The sequence below is a fragment of the Chiloscyllium punctatum genome, chromosome 38 (genome assembly GCF_047496795.1).
Source record: "Chiloscyllium punctatum isolate Juve2018m chromosome 38, sChiPun1.3, whole genome shotgun sequence".
NCBI lineage: Eukaryota > Metazoa > Chordata > Chondrichthyes > Orectolobiformes > Hemiscylliidae > Chiloscyllium > Chiloscyllium punctatum.
In genome coordinates, this window is record NC_092776.1 from 10,566,519 (window position 1) to 10,593,620 (window position 27,102).

The 27,102-nt window shown below is 43.7% G+C and overlaps 1 protein-coding gene across 3 annotated transcripts in view; it reads left to right on the forward strand.

Moving 5' to 3' along the window:
- The first annotated feature begins 2,186 nt into the window (after positions 1 to 2,186).
- crtac1b (cartilage acidic protein 1b) overlaps positions 2,187 to 27,102 on the forward strand; it is a 349,836-nt gene continuing 324,920 nt past the window's right edge. For 2 of the 3 annotated variants that reach the window (XM_072557149.1, XM_072557151.1), the window contains exons 1-2: positions 2,187 to 2,348; positions 3,104 to 3,383. In XM_072557149.1, coding sequence (XP_072413250.1) covers positions 3,199 to 3,383 — 185 coding nt within the window. In that variant the 5' untranslated portion in view covers positions 2,187 to 2,348; positions 3,104 to 3,198. Of the gene's footprint in view, positions 2,353 to 3,103; positions 3,384 to 27,102 lie in introns of all 3 variants that reach the window. The other variant, XM_072557150.1, reaches the window with a different exon arrangement.

Consider the following 27,102-nt stretch of genomic DNA (forward strand, 5'->3'; position numbering starts at 1 on the left):
GCCAAGGGTGAAAAGGAGACATAATTCACCCCTGTCACAGACACAAAGGATGTCACTATTGACTCCCTGATATGGATAACTGGACTGGAAGCAGTGAAGCATGCAGTAAGAGACAATTAACTAGCACCCCTTGATGGAAAATAGTGGGTTATCATTAACTAGAAACACAACAGGACTTACCACATAAACACAGTGACTACAATAGCAGGTCAGAGCCTAGGAGTACTGCAATGAGTAACTCACCTCCTGACTCCCTAAACCTTGTCCACTATCCACAAGGCACAAGTCAGGAGTGTGATGGAATACTCCCCACTTGCCTGGATGGGTGCAGCTCCAACAACACTTAAAAACCTTGACACCATCCAGGACAAAGCAGCCCGCTTGATTGACACCACATCCACAAACATCCATTCCCTCCACCCCTGATGCTCAGTCGTAGCAGTGTGTACTATCTACAAGATGTACTGCTGAAATTTGCCCAAGATCCTCAGACAATACCTTCCAAGCCCACGATCACTTCCATCTGGAAGGACAAGGGCAGCAGATGCATGGGGAAACCACCTTGTGCAAGTTCCCCTCCAAGCCACTCACCATCCTAACTTGGAAATATATCGCCTTTCCTTCACAGTCTCTGGGTCAAAATCCTGGAATTCCCTCCCCAAGGGCAGGTGGACTGCAGTGGTTCAAGAAGGCAGCTCACCCCCACCTTCTTAAGGGGCAACTAGGGACGGGCAATAAATGCAGGGCCCAGCCAGCAACACCCATATCCCACAAATGAATAAAATTTTAAAAAGTTCCAGCAAAGATGAGCAATCATTTTAGAATTCAAGTTCATCAGCTATGAATGGGGGAGGGGAGGTAGATGGACAGATGAGAATGTCAATGCTTGCAACTTTGAGGGAGGGAAGTGACAATGATAGATTTCACATCTGAAGCTAGAGGACTAACAACAATATTGGCCATTAGGATTGAGGAGGTCTCGTAGAGACCACGAGGTTTCCTAAACATAAGAAGATAGATTCATGGGCAACATGGAAGAATGTGTATCATAATTAGCTCAAGTGTTCACAAACTAGACAGGTAGGACGGCACGCTGGCTCAGTGGTTAGCATTGCTACCTCACAGCGCCAGGGAACCAGGTTCAATTCCAGCCTCGGGTGACCGTCTGTGTAGAGTTTACACATTCTCCCCGTTTCTGCGTGGGTTTCCTCTGGGTGCTCTAGTTTCCTCCCAAAGTCCAAACATGTGCAGGCCAGGTGAATTGGCCATGCTAAATTGCCTATAGTATTAGGTACATTAGTCAGAGGGAAATGGGTCTGTGTGGGTTACTCTTCGGAGGGTCGGTGTGGACTTGTTGGGCTGAAGGGCCTGTTTCCACACTGGAGGGAATCTAATCTAAACAGGTTAGTGTATCCAATGATCCTGTTTAAAAACCCTAAAGCTTCATTTGACAAACTTTAATGCATATATAAATCAGAGAAATAGGGTATCCAGTGGATGCAATGTTGAGGGAACAGACAATGAACCCTCAGGGACTCGATGAGGTCAGAGAGTGTGTGGGGGAGGTTGCAGACGAAGATCCAAATTCTGGGCGAGGGCAGGGAGAGAATTTGAGGATGTTTGGGGAGGGAGGAGATTGGAAAAAGCCAAGGGAATGGTCTCGATCTCAGCGACAAAGAAATCCAGAAACTCCTAGCAATTCGAGTTGGAGGTGAGACTTGAGGAGATGGGGGTGAAAGTAAGTCAGGGATTATTGCTGGTTGGTATCAATCTCCTTACTCACCAGTGAACAGTTTGTCAAGTGCTGATTGAATTTTGCTTTTTTTAAAAAAATGAACAACTATACTATTGATCCCAAAGCAGAAATGACAATCTGAGGTCTCTGCACAAGGTCTCTCAGCAACACTTGAGGGCAAAATGCCCAGGCCCCCTCCATCCCCTGTAGATTAGTAAATCCCATAATAGGATGAATTAAGTGGTACCATCCCATAACCATCCAGCCGGACAACAAGTCCCATCCCAACAGTTCCCCGTCTCTGGGATCTCACTGTGCCATCCCAGGACACGTAGTAGAAGGTGTCAATCAAGAGGCAGGAGCCAGGACACCGCCCCAATGTCATTGGAGCGGAGGCATTTTGTGGGAGGCGCTGTAGCATTGGGAGTTGCTCTGTGATTGGAGTGCGCGTTATGTAAGGATCTTGCATAAGGAAGAAAAGCCCTTAAAACGGGAAAGGGGACCTTCCCGTTGCGGGCTCCAAGCTGACAGAGAGACGGAGGGAAACATTGAGCCCACAAGTCAGGGACGAGAAGCTGCAACCCCGGGCTCAGAAAGTGACAACTGCCCTCTCGTGAGTATGTCAAGCGCATGCCTTTGAATTTCACAATAAAAAAAATCCATGTTGGAAATGATAAACTTCATCTTAGCACTCTAACATCCCATAAAGATTTCCTTCTTATGTTTAATCCTTCCTAATCAATTTTAGATGTATATTAATTTCCTTGTATGTTAAATTAGCCTGTAGATGCAATAATTTAGACATTTTAGACATTTTAACACATTTTACACATTTTAGACGCACAATTTTAGATATGCAATGTTTCGATGTACAATTTTAGATGTGCAGTAATTTCCTTTATATGTTAAATTAGCTTTTAAATACCCGCGGATGCAACACTTTTATAGTTGAATTGAATTAAATTTTAACGTAGGAAATAGAGAGTGATCTAAAAAGCCAGAGCGAGCATTTTAAAAAGAAGCTAGAGATTGACCGAACAAACTCTTAATTCTGTGAGTAGGACCTGCATTTCATTAAATATTTCAGGCATGTTTTGCACAGTAAAGATTCACTCGGCTCTCGACACCAACCCCATCCTGCTGAAAGTTTACCTGAAAGTTTGGACAGGATGCACTGATTTCGAGTCAACTTGTGTTGGTGAGGGAATGGTGGGATCATTATCTAATGTTGCAAGCTGGCATCCCTGCAGCGAGCTCTCCCAGTCACTACTTGTGATGGTGTTCGCTGCCTACTTTGTCTGTCTTGTAAATCTTCAGGTTTCTGTTTTTAAAGAAAGCCTTTCTTTCCACCCCCCCCCCCCCTTGCAGCTACTGCTGACTGTCCACCCCACAAACCCTCCTCCCAATCTCCCCCCTCCCTCCCTCCCTCCCCACCCTCAGACAGCATCAGCTCAGCCCTGAGGATGCCGCTTTCGCTCCTGCCTCTCCTGGTTCTTCTCCAGCCGGTGCTCCCGCAGAGAACTGTCTTCACCGCCGTGACCGACACTGTTCTACCCCCCGACTACGACAACAACCCGATCCAGTTGAATTATGGAGTGGCTGTCACTGATGTGAACAACGACAAAGAGCTGGAGATAGTGGTGGCCGGGTAGGTGTGTCCCACACAATAGCTGATAAAACTCAACCTTAATCTGTGTGAGGGATTAGATATCAACCCGAATGAGATGTCTTCATTAAAGATCATTCAGAGAAAACGTAGCTGTCTGTGCAGGATGTCTGCAGCTAAGCTTGTTGTCTGTGTGTATATATATATATATATTAAAAGATGTGATATACCAATTGTGCCTATACATGAGACATTTATGTCTCTGTGTGTAGGTGTGAGTTCTGTGTGGACAAACCATGTATGATTATATATGGCCCTAAATGATGATATTGGGATGCAGAGTTACACAAGGGACTGGTCACTGGTCTGCAGATAAAAGGATGCAGAACAGGGACATACTTATAACCACCAAACAATTAGTGCTGCAGTATTACAGTGTATATTGTACATGACTGGATATGAATATTATATGTCACTTCATGTGCAATTATCTCTTAAAGGGCCACTGATGGTTTTGTGAAAGATTTAAGAAACAACATGATGTTGTTGTGTTTACTGCCTAGTGTTTAGAGCTATGTCCTTTTCCTGGACTTCTTTTGCCTATGGATCCATGACCAGTCACTTGGGGTAACTGTCTCTGCAGTACCTCTGTGGCTTGGTATCCCCTCTATCCACCTGTCTGGGTAAAGCCTGTCATTCTCTCATTATTTCTGATTCTGCAGCACCATCTCCATCTCTCTCTCTCTCTCTCTCTGTCACTTCCCACCTCTCACTCCATCTGTTTCCTCGGACTCTGCGTTTCTCAGCTGTAGAGATTACAGGGTGACAATTGGTCTTGGTGTCCACTTCTGTGGACCAGATTTGGCAAGAAAACTGTCCCTAAATTAACAACTTAGTGCACCCACTCACCACCCCCACCTTCAACAAACAAAAAAAATTGAAATTCCGCACGATGTGACATTGCTGAATTTCACACATCACTGTGTTACATTTTTCTTAAAACAAAATTGGTAGATTCAAACAGAGTGGAATCGGACAATGTCAGGGTTATTTACCAGAATTTTAGTGAGGCAGCAGAAATTGTTTCTTTTTCAACATTCGCATTCGATGCTTCCTTCTGTTATTGTTTCTGTTTATTTGCCCCCCATCACTCCTCCAAGGATCACCCTTTTTACACATATTCAGCTGAAACTCAATTTACACTGTTGAGAGAAAAGACTCTTTTTTTTTAATTGTAAAATGTTTATGTCTTTTGTGCTCAAAAATATAGAGCTCTTATGAAGATTTTTGGGCAGATTTTATTTCTGTATGTGGGTTTGAGGGAAGACGATATTTAGTTCACCGGTTTTACCTCCTCAAGTTGATGGTCAAGTGATGAAGATGCTTACCTTGTTCCCTTCTGCAATTCTGGGAATCTTGCTGGTTCCTGGGAAACTCAGCAGGACTTTCTCATTCAGGTTGTGGGGCTTGACTATGTTGGCTGCTCCATCCAACATGACCATGTTGTGCCAATGTGACGCTGACCCCTCTCCGGTAATGGCTATTCTGAAACACGTTCTTGCCCTGAGTGAATGATGAATGTATGCCAGACCAAGGTGGATATGTTGCAGAATCCTATCTGTTACCTTGTAAAGGGACTGTAATTGTGGATGTGTTTGTAAACTCAGAAAGAATCCTTTTCCTCATCCTTAAAGGGCTCCACCCTTCCTTAAAAAGAAATAGAATTCTGGTCAGGAGCTATTTTGCTTCATAGAGTCAGCCCAGGTCTTGAGTCCTGTGATCTTACTGCAAAGAGGATTCCAGTGATCAAAGAGTGAAACGAGGAGTCCACTGTGACTGGGAATACTTGTGACACCAGCGATTGTATTAATTCTTGGGATGAGGGGATTGTCCATCAGGAGAGGTTGAATAGACGGGACCTGTATCCTCTGGAATTTAGAGGAATGAGAGGTGATCTCATTGAAACCCACAGAGTTCTTTAAGAGATTGACAGGGTCATACCTGTCATTCCTCCTTCCCACCTGTTCGTTCCATAAGCCTCTCCAACCTATCACCTTTGCCCCCACCTCCATCTACCTGTCGTACACTCAGCTACTTTCCCCCTAGCCCCACCCCCCTCCCATTTATCTCTCCACCCCCTTGGCTCACAAGCCTCATTCCTGATGAAAGGCCCTTGCCTGAAATGTTGATTCTCCTGCTCCTTGGATCCTGCCTGACCTGCTGTGTTTTCCAGCACCACACTCTGGACTGTGATCTCTAGTATCTGCAGTCCTCGCTTTCTCTCGGGTAGACGCTGCTCCCTACAGGGGGGGGGGGGAGTCCAGATCGAGGGAGCACAGTCCTATGAGAAGAGGTTGGTCATTTCCGCCTGAGATGAGGGGAAATTTCGTCACCAAGAGGGTTGTGAGTGTTTATAATTCTCCTCGGGCTGTGTGTGCTCAGTCATTGGAAGATATGCATGAATAGACCATTGGATACCAATCGAGAGCTATGGTCATAAATGCGATCTAGGAGTTAGGATGATCAGCCATGATGTTGTTGAACAAATTTCTCTTTCTCCTAGACCTTAGTTGGATGGAGTATTGGCCACACCCCATCTGGAGTGACTGGTAAATTTTGAGCCTCAGCAAGGAGATGGTAATCCTGGAAAGGGTGACGTGCTGATTTTCCAGAATTATTACTGGGGCTTAGAGGGTTAAATTATGGGGACAAGTTCCACAAAGTTGCCCTGAGTATGACTATAGTAGGACGATCTGATGCAGGTGTTTTAAAATGTTAGAAATATTTGAGTGGATAGGGAAGGCAAGTTTTTTGTGACGCAAGAGGGCAGTGTCCCCATCTCTGGGCTAGAAGTTCCATGTTTGAGTCCACCATCAGGCATGTTGGCCATGGAAGGTGTGGCCAACAAGTTGATTGACAGCCTTTAAATCCGCCCCCAAGACCAATGTTGGTAGGCGCTAAGAATGGGAGAGGTTTCCATCACCGTCCTGCAGAAGATAATGACCCCCCACCTTTGGTATGCCGGGACAGGAGTAAAGGCTGACAGAGCAGGAAAAAGTGATTGCCCTTATGGGGAAATCAAGGACAAGCAGAAATATAAATTTCAACTTAGCTCATTTAAGAGGGAAATCAGGCAGAACTTTTTCACACAAAGGATAATGTGTTTGCCAGGCAATTGATGCATTGGGTGAATTAGAGCTTTTAAGATTGGGATAGATCATTGTTGTCTGCTTGAGTGGAACACTGAGCAAGGATGGGCAATGGAACTGAGGTACAGATTAATGATGATTGCATTGGATGAGAGGATGAATTGCACACTTCTGTTCCTATGTGGATGAAAAGGAATGATGTTGGGAGCTAGATTGCGCTCTCTGGGTCTGTACTCGACAGAGTTTGGAATGATGTGGGGGAATCTGATTGAAACCTACTGAGAGGCCTGGATAGAGTGGATGTGGAGAAGCTGTTTCCACTAGTAGGAGAGATTAGAACCCGACGGCACAACCTCAGAGTGAAGGGCTGACCCTTTAGAACTGAGATAAGGAGGAATTTCTTCAGCAAGAGGGTGGTGAATCTGTGAAACTCATTGTTGCAGAAGACTGTGGAAGCCACATCCTTGAGTGTGTATAAGGCAGAGATGGAAGGTTCATGGTTAGGAAAGGGATCAAAGTTTATGGGGAGAAGGAAGGAGAATGGCGTTGAGAAACACATCAGTCCTAAAGAAGGGCTCATGCCCGAAACGTCGATTCTCCTGCTCCTTGGATGCTGCCTGACCTGCTGCGCTTTTCCAGCAACACATTTTCAGTTGAGAAACATATCAGCTATGATTGAATGGTGGAATTGATTTGATGCACCAAATGGCCTAATCCTGTTCATATATCTTATGTTCTTAGGTCGGTGAGGTTTTGATGGACAGTACTGAAGACACTAAGTATTTCTGGGTCTGGGAAAGTCGAGGATGTGGGTCAAGGACTTGGGGATGTCACTGTTTCTCTTTTCTTTGTTAACATTGTGGAGAGTGGGACCTTCAGTTGTGTGTTGCCTCATTCACTGACACTCACAGGCACATCAATATCACTGCACCAGTACTCCACTGTAGGCCTAATGTCACTGGCAACACAACGATTGGTTTCCTTTGAGAAAAGTGCCAGGAAAGTATGTGAACATTTTAAAAATTGACTTGAGACACAAATCTCCCTCTGACATTGGGCCATAAGGAATGTTTAGTCACATTGAAGGCTCCCCATCAGGTGATAACAAAGAACTATGTTCCTTATTTTTGCTTTTACTGCTAATGATCCCAGTCCTTGGTCTTCAATGTCAGGTCACACAGACCGTGGAATGAGCCAGGAAATCTGGTGTTTTGCAGAGTGAATGTTGAGGAATCTGGGGCCCAATTTTCAACACAACAGCTCAGGCAGAAACTGTAACAACACTTAAGATCAGATTATTTTTCCTTCACTCCTGGGCTGCGGGAGTTTCTGCTTAGGCAACCATTTATTGCCAATCCCTAACTGCCCAAAGGGCAGTTAAAAGTCAACTACCTTACCGTGGGTCAGGAGTCACAGCCCAGACCAGGTAAGGATGGCAAATTTCCTTCTCTGAAGGACAGATACATTTTGCTTTTCATTCCAGATTTTCATTGAATTCAGAATTCACCATTGTGGGATTCAAACTCTGGTCCCTAGAACATTACCAGGGTCTCTGGATTAATAGTCTGTCAATAATGTCATAGACCATCCCCTCCCCATTGACTGGACGGAGAAAGAAAAATAGCGTTGAATGCACAGGACAAGGAAACCCTTTTAATTCACACGGAGTGAATGCCAAGGGACATGGCTCATTTCTTCAGAAAACAGAGGGCTGAAAGGTGACCTTATTTGATATTATGAAAGGGTCGAATAGGTTAGAGATGGAGAAGATGTTTCCACTTGTTGGGGTCAGTGATGTAACAAGGGTAAAATACAGCAGACGATTTAAATCTGAAATAAGAACAGAAAGTATTGGAAACAATCAGCAGGTCAGGCAGCATCTATCATAAATAATAAAACAGTCGCTGATAAATCCAATAAGGAATTCAGGTGAAACTCTGAGAGAGATGGTCGGAATGTAGAATTCACTACCACAGAGAGTAGTTTAGGTGGTGAGCATTTTTTCATTTAAAGGGAAGCTGGATACATACAAACCTACAATTTAGGAGCAGAAACGGACCATTCAGCCCTGCTCCCCCAATGAATAAGATCATAGCTGATCTGTCTGTTGTCTGATGTCCACATTCTCAAACCCGTGATAACCTTTGACTCTCTGCCTGCTGAAAATCTATTCATCATTCCTTAAAAATATTCAGTGACCCAGGTCTGCACCGCATTGTCAGGCAGAGAGTTGAAGGTTATCGCGGGTTCGAGAATGTGGACATCAGACAACAGAACAGACAGATCAACTACGATCTTATGCATTGGGGGACAGGGCTGAATGGTCTATTTCTGCCTGACGAGAATCTATTCACCATGCCTTAAAAATATTCAGTGACACAGGTCTGCGTTGCATTGTCAGGCAGTGTTTCAAAGTTGTAGAACCTCCTGAAAACAAGGAATTTGCCTCCTCTTTGCCCCAAAAGGTTGACCCCTAATTTTGAAACCGTCCCATGCTTCTGGACTCACCCACAAGAATCAACATTCTCTCTGCACCCACCTTGTTAAAAGTATTCATAAACACACGAGGAAGGAAGGAATTAACAGGATTGGGCGAGGTTCATATCTAAAAGCACTGACACTGGGTGCTCAAATGGTCTGACTCCATGCTGTAAATACAAGATAATCCTATGCTGCATCCTGTCAAACCTCTGAATTGGTGATCTGTTTTTGATTGAGGGAAGGATGTCGATATATAGAGTCTAACAACATGGAAACAGACCCTTTCACCCAACTCGTCCATGCCGACCAGATATCCTAAATTAATCCAGTCCCATTTGCCAGCATTTGGCCCATATCCCTCCAAACCCTTCCTATTCATATACCCATCCAGATGCCTTTTCAATGTTGTAATTGTACCAGCCTCCTCCACTTCCTCTGGCAGCTCATTCCATACACACACCACCCTCAACATGAAAACGTTGTCCCTTAGGTCTCTTTTAAATATTTCCCCTCTCACCTTAAACCTGTGCCCTCTTGTTCTGGACATCCCTAAGGTGGGAATAAGATTTGGCTATTCACCCTGTCCAAGCCCCTCATGATTTTATAAACCTCTATAAGGTCACCCCTCAGCCTCTGATGCTCCAGGGAAAACCACCCCAGCCTATTCAGCCTCTCCCTATAGCTCAAAACCTCCAATCCTAGCAACATCCTTATAAATAATTTCTGAACCCTCAAGTTTAACAACATATTTCCTATAGCAGGGAGACCAGAACTGAATGCAGTATTGCAAAAGAACTCATTGTTTTGTTCCTCCAACATTTCATTGTGCTCCAACAAACCTTTGATGGTGCGGTGTGTGTTGGTTGAAGTGCTATCATATAAAACGAGAGAGCAAGCAGCTAAGAGTATTTGTGGGTGAGTTAGGCAGGAAGGGAGGAGAGTGTGACGCTAATCCCCAGAGGTTTCTGTCTCGATCATGGGTTATTCTTTTGTCTGGAGCTGGTGCGTCTGCCTTGTCTATGCCAAAAGGCAGCAGTAGAATTGATGTTGATTCAGGGAATGGAGTGGGGGGAATGCTGGAGGACAAAATGAAGGAATTGGTGGCTTTCTGAGCAGATGGGGAGGGGCAGTTGGGTGTATAAGGGCATTTGTTACATGGTTAAGTTGTTTGTGGATCAAGTAAGAATGACTTTCATGGGAGCTGCACTGCTTAAGGGCAAGTGCCTGAGGGGATGGAGTGGAATGTGACCATCAGAATATTGACAAGAGAAGAAAGTGCCTTTCTACCGTGCTTTCCAGAGCTCCAGGATATCTTGAAGCACTTTTAAAACTGAGATTCATTGCCTGTAATGGGGGAAATGCATCTCTCATCCACATAGGAAGCATCAATCACATCAATCACATTGGCCGGGGAGAAAACAAAAACAGAAATCGCTGGAAAAACTCAGCAAGTCTGGCAGCGATGCCAGGATAGAGGACAGGTGCTACCAGACCTGCTGAGGTTTTCCAGCAATTTGCTTTTGTTTCTAATTTCCAACATCTGAAGGTCTGACATGTTTTTGTACTTTTATTTGACTTTTTTTTTGTGGGATAAATATTGAGGAGGCGAACGTGAGTGCTGTTAGCTGAAATAGTGAAATGAGATCTTTTACGTTTAGTGGACAGGTTTCACAGAATGATAGAATCCCTACAGTGTGCAAGCAGGCCATTTGGCCCATCAAGTCCACACCGACCCTCTGAGGAGCATCCCATTGAGACCCACATCTCCCTATCCTATCCCTGTAACCCTGCATTTCCCATGGCTGATGCACCTAACCTATACACCCATGGACACTACGGGGCAATTTCTCATGGCCAATCCACCTAACATCTTTGGACTGTGAGGAAACCAGAGCACCCTAGGAATCTCACGCAGACACTGGGAGAGTGCGAACACCACACAGTTGCCCGAGGGTGCAATCGAACCCGCTGTGGGGCAGCTGTGCTAACAGATGGACACCTCTGGGTGTGTTGCCCTCCCTCACTGCCCTATGTATCTGAGTCATGTGCACAAGTCTCTGAAACTGCCACTTGTACCCATACTCAGTATTGCCCACACCAGTGAGAGGAACACAGAAAGGGGATTCAAAACCCCAAATTGGTGAGGTCATAGAATGTTCCAGGATGGAATGACATCAAGTTTTTAAAGAAGAGTCAGCAGATTAACTACAGCAGAAGCAGCCAATTTATCTGCTCAAGGTGTACAATGTGGGGGGAATAAAAAAATTACACCAAAACTTGTAACTGTTTGAGCTCAAAGCAAATTTTCTGTTCTCTGACTCCAAAGTGCTTTGATTAACAAAGCTCTGAGTAGTAAGCAGCTATAATCTGTACACAGAAGGTCACAAACGCTGATCGGAGCTGGCTGATACACTCCTTCGTTTTAGTCTTGAGAGTCATTGCTTCTTCAGAGAGCAAGTGTTTGTTTCGGAGATTGGGGAAATTTAAGCCACTCCGGTTGGGATTTTGGGAGGCAGGATTAATTTCCTTTAGGCGTTGTGTTGGAAGGTGCTGCACATCTCTATACGGTGGTGAGGAGACGTAAGTAACAACAATCTGAATTCCTAGCGTACCTGTCATATCAGAAAATGTCCCTTACATCCGTGGAGGGGGGGTGTTGGTGTTATCAAACCAGATTTGATACCCAGATGCACAAAGAGATATTGGGCCAGATGACCCAAACCCTCGGTCAGACAGTTAGGAGTGACTCTTAGGAAGAGAGGTGGGCAAATAGATACGGAGGTTGATGAAGGAAATTCTAGAATTTGTGGCATATGCGGCTGAAGACATGACTGCTAAAGGCAAAATAACTTAAATTCCGCACTGTCGGGGGCTCAGCGCTGAGGGAGCGCCGCACTGTCGGGGGCTCAGCGCTGAGGGAGCGCCGCACTGTCGGGTATTGTCAAACATTGTTTTCAAATATTTTATTTTCTTCACAATTTAATATTTTCTTCACAAAAGAAGTGACAGTGCAGATTCTGTAGTTAAGGAGAAAGTGTGTGAAATCTTTGGGATCATGTAAGAGGAATTATTGAGCATCTTTGAAATTCTTTACCACAAAGGGTTGTTGAGGTGGGTCATTAAGTATATTCCAGGCAGGGAGGCTGATTTTTAACCAGAATGGGGATGGGAAAATGCAGGAACATTGATCTGAGGATTATCATATCAGCCATGATTTCACCGAATGGCTTAGCAGACTCGATGGGCTGAATGACCTCCATCTGCCTCTTATGGTACAACAGATGCATCACCAGACTCTGATGCTATGTATCCAGGGGAGGCAATCACGTAGGCTTTCACTGTCATCACTCAACCCTCCCTGGGTGCAACTGTGGTACTAGAGGTGATAGACTTATTAATTTGTCCTATTGTTTAACACGGGTGAAAGGGATGGTGCAAGTAACTGCAGATAAATCAGCCAAACTGCCTTGTTGGGGCAATGTATTGAAAAATACCCAGGTATTTTGGTTGGAGGAATTGAGGTACAGGGAGAGATTAAATAGGCTGGGGTTCTTTTCCCCGGAGCATCCAAGGATGAGGGGTGACTTTATAGAGGTTTATAAAATCATGAGGGGCAGGGATAGGATGAACAGACAAAGTCTTTTCCCTGGGGTGGAGGAGTCCAGAACAAGAGGGCATAGGTTTGGGGTGAGAGGGGAAAGATATAAAAGAGACCTAAGGGGCAACTTTTTCACACAGAGGGTGATGCATGTGTGGAATGAGCTGCCAGAGGAAGTGGTGGAGGCTGGTACAATTACAGCATTTAAAAGGCATCTGGATGGGTATATGAATAGGAAGGGTTTGGAGGGATATGGACCACGTGCTGACATATTGGGTTGCAATAGCTGGTTGGCATGGACAAGTTGGACTAAACGGTCTGTTTCCATGCTGTACATCTGTTTAGATTAGATTCCATACAGTGTGGAAACAGGCCCTTCGGCCCAACAAGTCCACACTGACCCTCTGAAGAGTAACCCACCCAGTCCCATTTCCCTCTGACTAAATGCACCTAACACTATGGGCAATTTAGCATGGCCAATTCACCAAACCTGCAAATCTTTGGACTGTGGGAGGAAACCCACGCAGACACTGGGAGAATGTGCAAACTCCACACAGACAGTCGCCCGAGGCTGGAAACGAACCTGAGACCCTGGTGCTGTGAGGCAGCGGTGCTAACCACTGAGACACTGCACCACCCACTGTTTAGAAAAGCTAAAGATCAATGAAGGGCAGTCAGCATGGATTTGTTGAGGGAAGCTGTGTGTTATTAACTTGATTGAATTTTCTAAGGAGGTAAGAAGTAGAATCGATGAGCACATTTGATGTATCTATGTGAATTTTCAAAAGGTCCCACATGGCAGACTGGTCAGTAAAGTAAAGCTCCTGGGACCTGTAGTACGAGGTGTTAGGTTTGACCATATGAGATGCTAAAAAGACAAACACAGTATTGTTGAAAAGGACGGGTTGTACTCTCTCTCCTTTCTAATGCCATACTGGTTGGTTCCAACAAATAATTTCTTGTTTAGCATGTAGCTCTATCACATCAACTAAATGTGGAGCTAATTAGAGCAAAATGGAGGAGCCAATTACAAGGATTTTTTGAGTGGGAGAAAGACTAATTTTATTATCCAAGTGAAATAATAACAAGCAGACACACAAATACGGGTAATTTGAAAAGTGAGAATTTGTGGTGCAGGCAGGAAAGAACAAAGTCCTGAGAGTCCTTCAAGTGCTGGACGTCAAACTACAAACAGACTTATTTAAATTGTTGATCCATGTCCAGAAAAGAAATAGAGTTTATAGCTGTCTCTTGATTTCTCATGAATGGCTATTTCTCCAATCTGCATTTTCACTGCATGTTCTTTTTTGAGATGATGGTGAGGAACCAGTGGGAAGGATTCTTTCCATCCTTGGTATAACTAATGTGTGTGTTTTCTCTTTGCTCTGCTGCTCAAAAAAGTTATAGAAATATGTTTTGTTTGTATACTCCCAAGTCTAGCTCCATTGTTGCTCCAAGCCATACCCGGAGGTAACCTTCCATATTCAATAGGTGCACTTAGACAAGTATGAATTAAAACAGGTGGCATGAGTTTGTTGATGTGGACTCCGTTACCTTGTTTCAATGTTTTGAGGTAGTTTCTGTGCATGTTTATTTCACATGGGTTTTCATTGGAGGCAGTCAGCATTTAGACAAGACTAATTCCAGAGTGAATTATACAATGAATGGAAGAGCCTTGAGAAAAGTTGATGGGCAGAGAGATCTGGGAGTGCAACTCCACTGTACCCTGAAGTTTGCTGCACAGGTAGATAGTAGTCAAGAAGGCATATAGTATGCTTGCCTTCATTGGACGGGGTATTGAGTTTAAGAACTGGCAAGTCATTGTTAAAATTGTACAGGATGTTGGAATAATGTGTATAGTTCTGGTCACTACATTACCAAAAGGATGTGGACACTTTGGAGAGGGTGCAGAAAAGGTTTACGAGGATCTTGCCTGGTATGGAAGGTGCGAGCTATGAAGAGAGGTTGAGTAAGTTAGGTTTGTTTTCATTAGAAAACAGGAGATTGAGGTGGGACCTGATTTGAGGTTTACAAAATCATGAAGGGTATAGACAGGGTGGATAGAGACAAGTTTTTTTCCCAGGGTGAAGGGTTCAATAACGAGAGGTCACGCTTTCAAGGTGAGAGGTAGAAAGTTTAAGGGCGATACACACGGTAGGTAATTCATACAGAGGGTGGTGGGTGTTTGGAACGTGTTGCCAGCAGAGGTGGTAGAGGCAGGCACGGTAGGTTCATTTAAGATGTGTCTGGATTGATGCATGAGTAGGTGGGGAGCAGAGGGATACAGATGCTTAGGAATTGACTGACAGGTTTAGACAGTAGATTTGGATCGGCTCAGGCTTGGAGGGCCGAAGGGCCTGTTCCTGGGCTGTAAATTTTCTTTGTTCTTTGAATAGGATAGGCTTTTAATCACTGGAGATAAAACGAATCAGAGGATATCTTATTGAAACACAAAATTCTTAGGGGACTTGACAGGGTAGATGTTTCCCGAATGGCAGAGACTAGGGTCAGAGAGCATAACCTCAGAATAAGGGGGTCACATATTTTAGACTGAGATGAGGAGGAATTTCTTCTCCCTGATGGTACTGAATCTGTGGAATTCTTTACCACAGAGGGCTGTGGAGGTTGGATCATTAAGTATATTTAAGATAGAAATCTCTCTATTAGTAAGGGAATCAAAGGTGATGTGAAAAAAGACCAGAATTAAATTTATTGTCATAGGGGAACAGTGAAATGTTTACAAGTTGCCACTTATAGTGCCATCTTAGGGACAAATTCTTTGGAAAAAAAATAGAAAAATTAAGAAATAAAAAGTCTAGTATTAGGACCTTAAAAAGTACAAAATCATAGTATTACATTTCAAAAATAAAGAAATGAAAAGTTCAGAATAGCAATCATAGAGTCATAGAGATGTACAGCATAGAAACAGATCCTTCGGTCCAACCCTTCCATGCCGACCAGATGTCCCAACCCAATCCAGTCCCACCTGCCAGCACCCGGCCCATATCCCTCCAAACCCTTCCTATTCATATACCCATCCAAATGCCTCTTAAATGTTGCCATGATAGTATAATAAAGAAACAAAAAATCTTTAAAAAAACAGAATTCAAGTTGAGTTGAGGGTTATCAGATCAGTCATGAGCTCATTGAATGGCAGCCCAGACATAATGGGCTGAAGGGAGACAGTAGTGAGGTTCCTGAGGAAGGGCTCTGGCTCGAAACGTTGATTCTCCTGCTCCTTGGATGCTGCCTGACCTGCTGTGCTTTTCCAGCAACCCACACTCAACCCTTAATGGGCTGAATGGCCTACCTCTGCCTGTATGTTTTGTGGGTTTCTCGAACTCTTCTTTATCTGTGATCAGTGGTTATGGCATTGTAGGCCAGAATTTGTCCAATTTTGAAACATTTTCTGACATAAAAGGTATTGGATATTAAAGTCAGAGGAGGGAAAGTTATAAGTTGACGTCCATTTCCCATTATTGCAACAACCGAATCACAGGAAGTGATATAATTTGACATGGACTTATTGTCCCTTGCAGCTTTGTGGCAAGCTGAAATCCCAGAAAGATGTCTCTTAAATTAATGTTTTCTTTGCATCAGGAGACTCATTAGCAGCACAACAAGATAAGAATAGTACATGGTGGCAGTCGGTGAGTTGTATGGGAAAATCCTGGCTGTTGCCAAAGCGATTTGAGCAGGTCCCAGGTCCGAATCAAAAAGAGGCAGGGCTGAATTGCACCAAAGATTTACGAGACATTGCATTGTATTTGACTTCGCCACAGATCAGGCAAATCAGTTCACCGTTATATGCAATGGATGGCTGTGTCGAGGATGGCTGGGCAGGCAAGGGATCAATGAAGAAATAGCTGCAAATAATGAAATAATAAAGACACTTGATGCCCACATCAATCTATGAAACAATATCGTTGCCGAGTGGGCTAAATTTAATAAGTGACAAGGAGAACACACTGATGCTTTTATTGATGACTTGTACAGACTTTCAGGGAGTTGTGAATTTGGGGCCTTGAACAACTACTCAGAGACAGATGTAATGGATTAGGTCTTTCCAACACATGGAATCCCAGGCTCCTTTCTGTCCCTTAAAAGCTCCACAGCTTGCTGAATTCACAGGGTTACATGGGCAAACCCATAACTCCAGCTCACCCAGGCATCCGCAAGCCATTGGTGAAACTAAAGGAGGAATGCGTACAGTATAAGCAATACTGAAGATGAGCAACTTGCAATTCCAAGCTCTCGTTCAACTCCATGTCAAAATGTTTCAGCTATACCTGCAGACCGCCGAGGAACATGACTGAAACCCCAACTCCCTCCTCTCCCAGATCCCCGTATGGTATGTGTGCTAGATGATGACTTGGTCACTGTGAGGGTGAAAGAGGATGAATATTATACCAAAAAGATGTGGAATGATGACAAATATTACAATGTCACAATTTACCAGATCCTCAACCAGAAGCCAGTTTAGATTTGGCACTGAGCCAATTATAGATGCGGTGGAGCAGATACAGTGTATGAGGTCCTGTCTCAATCAAACTGAAAGTGATACAGTGTGACAGAACAGACATGCTCACATTTCTACACAGAAGCAATTGTTGAAGCATCCTCAACACAGTCCAACAGACCAGAGACACTGCATTCATGTAGAGACCCAAATTACAACCTGGCTACTGAACTAGAGTCATCGTTAATCTGAACTTTCAACCTCCTGCCAAGGAGCTGAGATCACGTTCAGGTAGATGACTGAAGCTACCATAGAACTTGTCCTTGGGGGGGGGATAAAGTGAAGATAAGTGTCATGGGGGAGATGTAATAGAATGTGTGGGGGGATGCCGCATAAGGGAATATGTCTGATTAAGTGGTGTTCCAATGAGACAATATCTGTATTCACAATGAGTAAAGCTTTAAGATAAGCTATAGTAAGATGTCTCTAAAATAAGGCTAATGTTTTCCTTGCTTCAGCAGGTTGTGTGAATGTCCTTTCTTTAGAGTAATGAATACCACAGGATCTAGTGGAAAATAATCGGCAAGGTTGAATCCTAATTGGTTTAGTGGCAGGAAGCAAGTGCTGATAGTTGATTGGTGGTTATGATTGGAATGATGTGGAGATGCTGGTGCTGGACTGGGGTGGACAAGGTCAAAAATCATACAACACCAGGAATTCCTGATGAAGGACTTATATCCAAAATGTTGATTCTCCTGCTCCTCGGATGCTGCCTGACCTGCTGTGCTTTTCCAGCACCACACTCTCGACTCTGATCTCCAGCATCTGCAGTCCTCACTTTCTCCTAGTGACACCAGGTTAGTGTCCAACAGGTTTCTTTGAAAATACAAGCTTTCGGAGCCTCTCTCCTTCAGCTGCTCGTGAGAGAGGGAGACCTTAGATACAGAATTTAGGGACCCTTTGATCATAAATTCTGTATCTAAAGTCTCCCTCTCTCACGAGCAGCTGAAGGAGAGAGCCTCCGAAAGCTTGGGTTTTCAAATAAACCTGTTGGACTATAACCTGGTGTCATGTGATCTTTGACCTTATGACTGGAAGCCTATTTACAGTAAGTTTATGGAAGGCCCAGTATAATGTCTCATCTTTGTAAATGTTATGAAGGTATATGTGATTTGGAGGTACTGGTGTTGGACTGGGGCAGAGCTAAGTGGTTAAAAATCATACAACACCAGGTTATAGTCCAACCGGTTTATTTGGAAGCAGTAGCTTTCGAAGCACTGCTCCTTCATCAGGCAGTGTTGGATTATAACCTTGTGTTGTGTGATTTTTAACTATGAAAGTATATGTTATAAAAGTTAAGAAGTTGGCACATGATCTGAAAATTGGTCATGAAGTTGAGAGTGAGAAGATAAACTGCAGGACGATATCAATGGACTAACCAGATGATGGAACTGTGACAAAATGGAACTCAATCCGGAGATGTGTGCAGTGATATATTTGTGGGGAGGGCAAATAAGACAAGACAAGGGGATTTACAACAAATAGCAAGATTCTGAGAAGGGTGGAGAAATAGAGGGACCTTGAGGTGCACAACCACTGATTTGTGAAGGTATCAGGGCAGGCAGAGAAATTGGTTAAGTAGGTGAATGGAATCCTTTCTTTCATTAAGTGAGGAAAGTGTGCAAAAGCATTGAGATTAGGTTGGAAACGTATAAAATGCCAGTTAGACTGTGTCCAGAGCACTCTGTGCAGAATATTAACCATCTTCAAGAAGAATGTGATTCCACTCGAGTACAGAGCAGATTAATGAAGATACTGCCCGGAATGGAGAATTTGGAGTGGGGAATTTTAGTTCTGGCAAAAGATTGGATAGGCTGTGGTTGTTTCCTTTGGAACAGAGGAGTCTGTTGGGCAATGTAATGGAAGTGTCCAAAATTATGAGGAGCTTCTGCAGAGTGGATAAGAGATTTTCTGTTGTCAAAGAAGCCAATACCCAGGGACAAAGGTTACAAATAAGCTGGTAAAAGGTATAGATGGAAGATGAGCAGAGATTATTTCTGAAAGAATAACAAAGGCTGAACTCCTCAATGTCTTTAGAAAGTACTCGGATATGCACTTAAAGTGCCAAAAGCTAACGAACCACAAACCAAGACCTTGAAAGTGGGACTAGGCTGGATGGCTCTTATTGGCTTAGTAGGTGCAAGTGCTATGTGACTCCTCTGGTACTGAGCACAACAAATCGGCTGAATACAGTGAGTTTATGAACCATTCCATCCAACAAAAGAAATAGAAGCTGAAATAAGCCACTCATCCCTTTTGAGTTTGCTCCATGATTCAGTAAGGTTGTGCTGAGTTTCTAAGTCATCTTCACTTTACTGCATAATCCCCTTATGCAGTAATTCCCTTAAGACCATAAGACATAGGAGAGGTAGACTATTCAGCCCATTTTGCAGACACTATGGATTGAATGGTCTGTGTGCTGTAAATTGCCGCGATTCTCTCAGACGGACACGAAAGATTCAGTGACATGCTTCTGAGGAGCAGCTGGGATGATTATCTTGGTGTCCTAGCCAATGTGTAGTCTTCAGCTAACATTGCTAGAAAGCAGATATTTCTTTTTTATAACACTGCCGTTTTACGCGATCATACTGGGTATGAATTCATTGGTCTTTCCTACACCATGCCACTTCACTTCAAAAGGCTTTTGGGTCTCCTAACTTTGTGAAAGTTGCAATAGACATGGAACTTTGTTCTTTGCACCTTCCCTTATACAGTCATCTGTATCACCATATGCACAGCATGGAAACAGACCTTTCAGTCCAACTCATCCATGCCAACCAGATATCCTAAATTAATCTAGTCCCATTTATCAACATTTGGCCTATATCCCTCTAAGCCCCTCCTATTCATATATCCATCCAGATGCCTTTTCAATGCTGTAATTGTACCAGCCTCTAGCACTTCCTCATTCCACACACGCACCACCCTCTGAGTGAAAAAGCTGTCCCTCAAGATCCCTTTTGAATCTTTCCTCTCTCACCTTAAACCTATGCCCTCTAATTTTGGACTCTCAAAAATTGAGAAAAAGACCTTGGCTATTCACCCTGTCCATGTCCCTCATGATTTTGTCAACCTCTATAATATTACTCCTCAGCTCCCAACACCCCAGGGAAAAAATGTCCCAGTGTATTCAACCCTCCAACCCTGGCAACATCCGTTAAATCTTTTCTGAACCCTTTCAAGTTTCACAATAACTTTCTTGTAGCAGGAAGACCAGAATTGAATGCAATATTCTAAAAGTGGCCTAACCAATGTCCTGCATGGTCACAACATGACATCCCAGCTCCTATAAAAATGCACCAGCCATTGATGGCAAGTGTACCAAATGTCTTCCTCACCACTCTGTCTACCTGTGATTCCACATTCAAGGGACTATGCACCCTCACCTCCAGGTCTTTTTGTTCAGCAACACTCCTCAGGGCCCTACCATTTACTGCAAAGTCCTGCCCTGATTTGCCAAAATGCAACACCTCATATTTACCTAAAATTAAAATCCATTGGCATCTCCTTTGCCCATTGGCCCATCTGATCAATGTTCCATTTTACTCTAAGATAACCTTCTTTACTGTCCACTACACCTCCAATTTTGATGCCATCTGCAAACGTACTATCAATACCTCCTCTGTTCACACCAAAATCATGTCTATGGAAGCAGTGGACCCAGCACCAGTGGAACCCTTCAGAAGAGCCATCCTAGACTTGGAACATTCACTGTGTTTCTGTCACCACCAAAGCTGCTGGACCTGCTGAGTTTCTCCAGCGTTCCCTGTGTTTATTTCAGTTATATTGCAGGGTTGAGTTGGGAAAGAATGTAAAATACTGGAAAGGGCCGTGGTTTGGGTGGGTTCCTGTCCTCTGCTCTCCAATTGCTTTGGGCTCTTGGATGCTGCTCAATTTGACCATTTTCAGCATGGTCACTGGTTTTAAGGTGGGGAGGAACAGCAATAAGGGAGGACAGACTAATAGCTGCAACTTTTTTCTATTTGCTGATGTGTGACTTTCTGGATTGTGCTGCCTAAAAGGCTACGGAAGCCAATTTCTAAATCCACTTCGAAAAGGGAATTTGGTGAAAAGGAGAAGCTTGCAGAATTGGATCACTGTTTCAAACAAAAAGATCATTGAATAGAACAGCATAGCAGCAGGCCATTCAGCCCATCCAAACAGCATTCCATTCACTCACCTACCCTATAATCCTGCATTACCCATGGCTAATCCTGGACACTATATTGGCAATTTAGCACAGCCAATCCACCTAGCCTACACAACCCTGGACTCTATGGGCAATTTAGCATATCCAATCCACCTTGACTGTATATCCCTGGGCGCTATTGGCAATTTTGCATGGCCAGTTCACCTAACCTGCACGTCTTTGGACTGTGGGAGGAAACAGGAACACCTACAGGAAAGCCAGCAGACACTGGGAGAATGCCTGTGTAGAGCTTGCACAGTCATTTGAGGCTGGAGTCGAACCCAGGTCTCTATTGCTGTGAGGCAGCAGTGCTAACCACAGAGCCACTGTGTTAGATGAGCTGAGTATTCTCCTGTATTGAATGATTCTACAATTGCATGATTGTCCATTCTTGAATTCAGACATTTTTTGAGCATACCCCAGACCGGGATTATTGATTATGAAGGGAATTTCTTCTCTAGTTATGAATTTGTGGAATTCTTAAGCTGCTGACCTGGATCATTAAGTAAGTTCCAGGCTGAAGGAGACAAATATTTAATCAGGCAGGGAATCGAGGTTTTTGGGGAAAAGGCAGGCAAGTGGAGCCGAGGATTATCAGATCAACCACTATCTCATTGAATGGCGGAGCAGACTTGATGGGCTGAATGGTCTACTTCAACTGCAATGTCTTATGGGAATAAAAGCATAGAGGGATAATGAAGGAAGATGACATTTGAAGATCAACACAATCTTATTGAATCATGGAACAGGCTCAAAGGGCTAAATTTTTTATTCCAGCTTCTATTTCTTATATTGTTGTGTATATTAGATGAAAAAAAAACTGTAATGGTTGGTAAGTTTGCTGTATTCAACGTGTCTGTTGTACTCACTACTGAAGAAGTCACATATCACCTTCCCACTAACTCTCTATAAATGGGTCATTTAAAGGTCTTTCAGTTGGCTGTGTATATAGTCTAGATCCATTAGTCCCATTGCTGTCACACTATACTCTGTTTCTAAGGTTAACTCGCAATAAAACCAAAAGCAATTAAAACAGAAGAGATGTGTGGTGCAGTTTCTGGCAGATTGTCTCATTCAATAAATAAATTAATGGAAGTTTTTTTTTCCTTAAATGGGTTCAGTGAAAAACATTTTGGATTGTTTTGAATAGAAAGCTGTCATGACAATTCAAAGTAGATCATTGTGTGAGAAATACTTTGGAGAATGATTCAAGGTGCTTTATACATGCTCTTTCTCTACTTGACATTTCTAGCTCTCTCTCCCTCTGTCTCTGTTATGTTCTCTTTCTTTACCTTTTTTGTTTTCTTTTGTTTTTTTAACCTTCGTGGTGGATGTGGGTGTACCTGACTGGGCTCAGGATTTGTTCCCTATCTTGAATTGCCTCTTGACTTGAGTGGATGGTTGGGTCACTTCAAGGGTGTCACCAGTTTCCTCATTCCCCTCCCCCCACCTTACCCCAGTTCCAACCTGCCAGCTCAGCACCATCCTCATGACCTGTCCGAACTGCCAATCCTCCTTCCCACTTATCGGCTCCACCCTCCTCTCTAACCTATCACCTACACCCCCCACCTCCATCCACCTATTGCACCCTTAGCTACCTTTTTCCCCAGCCCCACCCCTCTCCTAATTCTCTCTCCACCCCGGAGGCTCCTGCCTCATCCCTGATGAAGGGCTTTTGCCCAAATCGTTGACTCTCCCGTTCCTCAGATGCTGCCTGACCTGCTGTGCTTTTCCAGCATCACTCTAATCTAAACTCTGATCGCCAGCATCTGCTCTACTCACTTTTGCCCACTTCAAGGGCTGGTTGAAATTCAGTCACATTACTGGGTCTGGAGTCACATGTAGGTCAGACCGGGTAAGGAAGGCTGCATAGGTGGGTACTGCAGAGGCTGGAGATGAGGGTCAAGATTAGAGTGTGGTGCTGGAAAATCACAGCAGGTCAGGCAGCATCAGAGGAGCAGGAAAATTGACATTTTGGGCAAAAGGATGGCTGTATTCCTTCCCTGAAGGGCATTAGGGAACTGACTGGCATTTTTTGACAACAGATGAAGGCTTGATGGTCACTGGCTTTCAATGCTTGGTTTTTTAAACTGAGTCTAAATTCCACCAGTTGCGGAGATGGGATCCGAACTGTGTTCCTAGAATATTAGGTTGTATCCTCCAGATTACTAGTCCTGGGATGTTTACAGCTATGTCAGCACATTATACTTTTTTCTCTCTATCACTTTCAATAGCCGTGATTTGGATTTATCTAACACGGTAAAGCAACCAAGATATGCCAGATGAATTTAATTAGACCAGTATTTGATATTCTTCTTATTCATTCATGGGGTGTGGGCATCATTGGCTATGTCAGCATTTATTGCCCATCCCTAATTGCCCAGAGGGCAGTTAAGAGTCAACCACTTTACTATGGGTCTAGAGTCACATGTGTGGCAGACTGGGTGGGGATGGCAGTTTCCTTCTCTCAAGGACATTAATGAACCAGATGGGTTGTTACAGGAATCGACAATGCTTTCATGGTTATCATTAGACTCTTAAATTCCAAGTTCTTTAAGTTCAACTTTCCTCATCTGCCATGAGGGGGATTTTAACCAATATTTCCCAGAACGTTAGTATGGGGTTGTAGATTCCTAGTGACATGAGCACCACGCCACTCCTTTCCTCTAAGCTAGAGATTAGGAGCTGTAGGTCAAACATTCAGTCAAAGCGTTAGGTTTTAGAATGTGTTTTGAAAGAGGAGAGTCCATGAAATTAATGCCTGGAGAACATGCACTGCCTTATGATAAGCTAGACCTGAATCCTCTGGAGTTTAGACAAGTCAGAGGTGACTTAATTGAAATATATAAGATCTTGAGGAGACTCCACTGTGAGCTTATGGAAAGGATGTTTCCTCTTGTGGGAGAATCTAAAACAACGGGTCACAGTTTAAAAATAGTGTCTCATTTTTAAGACAGACGAGGGGAAAAGACTCTCGACAGAACTGAGTTCTGAGGTAGGGTCACTCCACCTAAAGCATTAACCCTGCTGACCTTTTCCAGCTATTTCTGTTTCGTTTCTGATTTCCAGCATCTGCAGTTATTTTGTTTTTTGTTGAAAGATCCAAGTCTTTTGGAAATTCCTTCCTAAAAAGGCAGAGGATGCAGAATTTTTAAATCCTCTTAGGACAGAGGTAGGTAGATTCTTGATTAGCAAGGGGATGAAAGATTATCGGGGTCTTGGTCAAATGGGCCAATGGGCCGAGGAGTTTAATTTAGATAAATGTGAGGTGCTGCATTTTGGAAAGGCAGATCGGGGCAGGATTTATACACCTCATGCAAAGGTACTGGGGTGTGTTGCTGAACAACGATACCTTGGAATATAGGTTCATAGTTCCTTGAAGGTAGACAGTGAAGAAGGCAGTTGGTAATCTTTCCTTTTATTGGTCAGAGCATTGAGTATAGGAGTTGGGAGGTCATGTTGAGGCTGTACAGGGCATTGGCTAGGCCACTTTTGGAATATTGCGTGCAATTCTGGTCTCCTTCCTGTAGGAAGGATATTGTGAAACTTGAAAGCGTTCAGAAAAGATTTATAAGGATGTTGCTAGAGTTGGAGGGTTTGAGCTACAGGGAGAGGCTGAACAGGCTGGGGCTGTTTTCCCTGGAGTCTCAGAGTTTGAGGAGTGGCCTTATACAGGTTTAAAAAATCATGGGGGGCATAGATAGGATAAATAGCCATGGCCTTTTCCCCAGGGTGGGGGAGTCCAGAACTAGAGGGCATAGGGGAGGAAGGTTTAACAGGGTCCTGGGAAGCAACGTTTTCATACAGAGGGTGGTGCGCGTATTTTATGAGCTGCCAGAGGAAGTGGTGGAGGTTGTGGTACAATTACAACATTTAAAAGGCATCTGAATGGGTATATAAATAGGAAGGGTTTAGAGGAATATGGGTCAAGTGCTGGCAAATGGGACGAGATTAATTTAAGATATCAGGTCGGCATGGATGAGTTGGACCGAAGGGTCTGTTTCCGTGCTGAGCAACTGTATGATTATGACTCTCTTTGTGGAGTTGAGGTTAAAATCAGAGCAGCGCTGATCTTATTGAGTAGTGGAACAGGCTTGAAGAGCCGAATGACCTTGTTCCTATGATTGTGGGAGAGAGTGGTGGAGGGAGTTGAATAGGGGACCAATTCCAGAGCTTGGGCCCTGGGCTGCCGAATGCAGACCCACCAATGTTGCGGTGTCGGAGGTAGGGGGGATGGGCAGGAGTTGCAGTCAGTCACAGTAGGAAAATAAACTTGAAGACAAAGAACAGCATTCATCCAAATCACTCCATTTCACTGTCTCATTTTGAAATAAATGAGGAGAAACTGATGAATAGTTTTAAAAGGAAAAGTCCGTCAGCACCCACGGGGAGAACAGACAGGTTAATGATTCTGCTGTGGATCCTTCACTGAAACCATTTTATTTGTTTTAACGGCACAATTCCATCCAGCTAATTCCGTTTTACAGTTCTAATTAATCAAATTGTACATGGGGTATGATCAGCAGAGTATGGTATCTTTGATGCCTACTTCTGACTGAGAAAGCAGTGTACGAAAGATAAATGAAGAGACGGCACCGGCTGGAATGAGAAGAACCTTAAAATATTTACAAAGTTCAAGGCTGTTTCATTATTAAAGACCATGCTTAAAAAAAAGACAAAAGTTTAAATGGCAACTCTGCCAATGAACGGTTTCACAGGCACAAAGTTAATAGTTGATATTTTATTAATCAAGTAATTTGGGGATGGAATAAGCATAGGAAGCTGGGAGGTGATGTAAAGTTTAAAGGCCTTGGTAGCTCTGTGTCAAATCCATTTGTAAACCCCACTCCCTCTTTAGCTGCTTTCCACCCCCCCCCCCCCCCCCACCACCCCATTGACTACAATATTTGCTCACGTGACCACTTGTCCACTTCGCTAACATTCCTGACAAATGCTCATTTTCTTCCTTGATTAAACAATAAAACATTAACGCAATATCTACTTTCGGTGATTAAATATCTGCTTAAGCACCAAAAGGAAATTACAAATATCCTCTAAGTTAAGTTGAACTTTGCAGCTACTCCAACAACTCCTTTCAGCCTCCGTGTATTCTGAATGAATCCTTTTAGGTCCCGTTGGTCCCCTAGAAGTGAGGAAAGAGTGAACAGCACTTCAGAAAAAGGCTGGAGTCTCCAGGAATGAGAGACTAGTCTCTTGGACAAAACCAGAAAGGCAAATCATTTTGGGTGTTCGAAAGTAGTGCTTTTTTAAAAAAAAAATCTTTTGGAGGTCTTTAGATTGCTCGTAGTAAAAATGTACAAATTGAGGTGTCTTGACTAACTGTTGTGGGTCACCCAAATAGATGATATATCACTTTGAATGTACTCAATGAGTGAACATTTATAGCTCTCCAAAGTTAATGTTGGAAATGCAACAGCGCAGCAAGCTCCCACAAATGGCAATCTGATCAGGCACGGGTCATAAGTGATAGACACGACACTGAACCATTTGATACATGCTCCACTGTTTAATAACGAGATATTCAAGAGGGCATTGGCTGGTTACTGGACGGAAATAGTGCACAGGTGTTTGGGGAAAAGGCAGGAGATTGGCACTAGCTAGCAATGGGGAGAAAGTGAGGACTGTAGATGCTGGAGATCAGTCAAAAAGTGTGGTGCTGGAAAAGCACAGCTGGTCAGGCAGCATCCAAGGAGAAGGAGAGTTGACATTTCCTGATGAAGAGCTTATGCTCCAAAACATCGACTCTCCTGCTCCTCGGATGCTGCCTGACCTGCTGTGCTTTTCCAGCGCCACACTTTTTGACT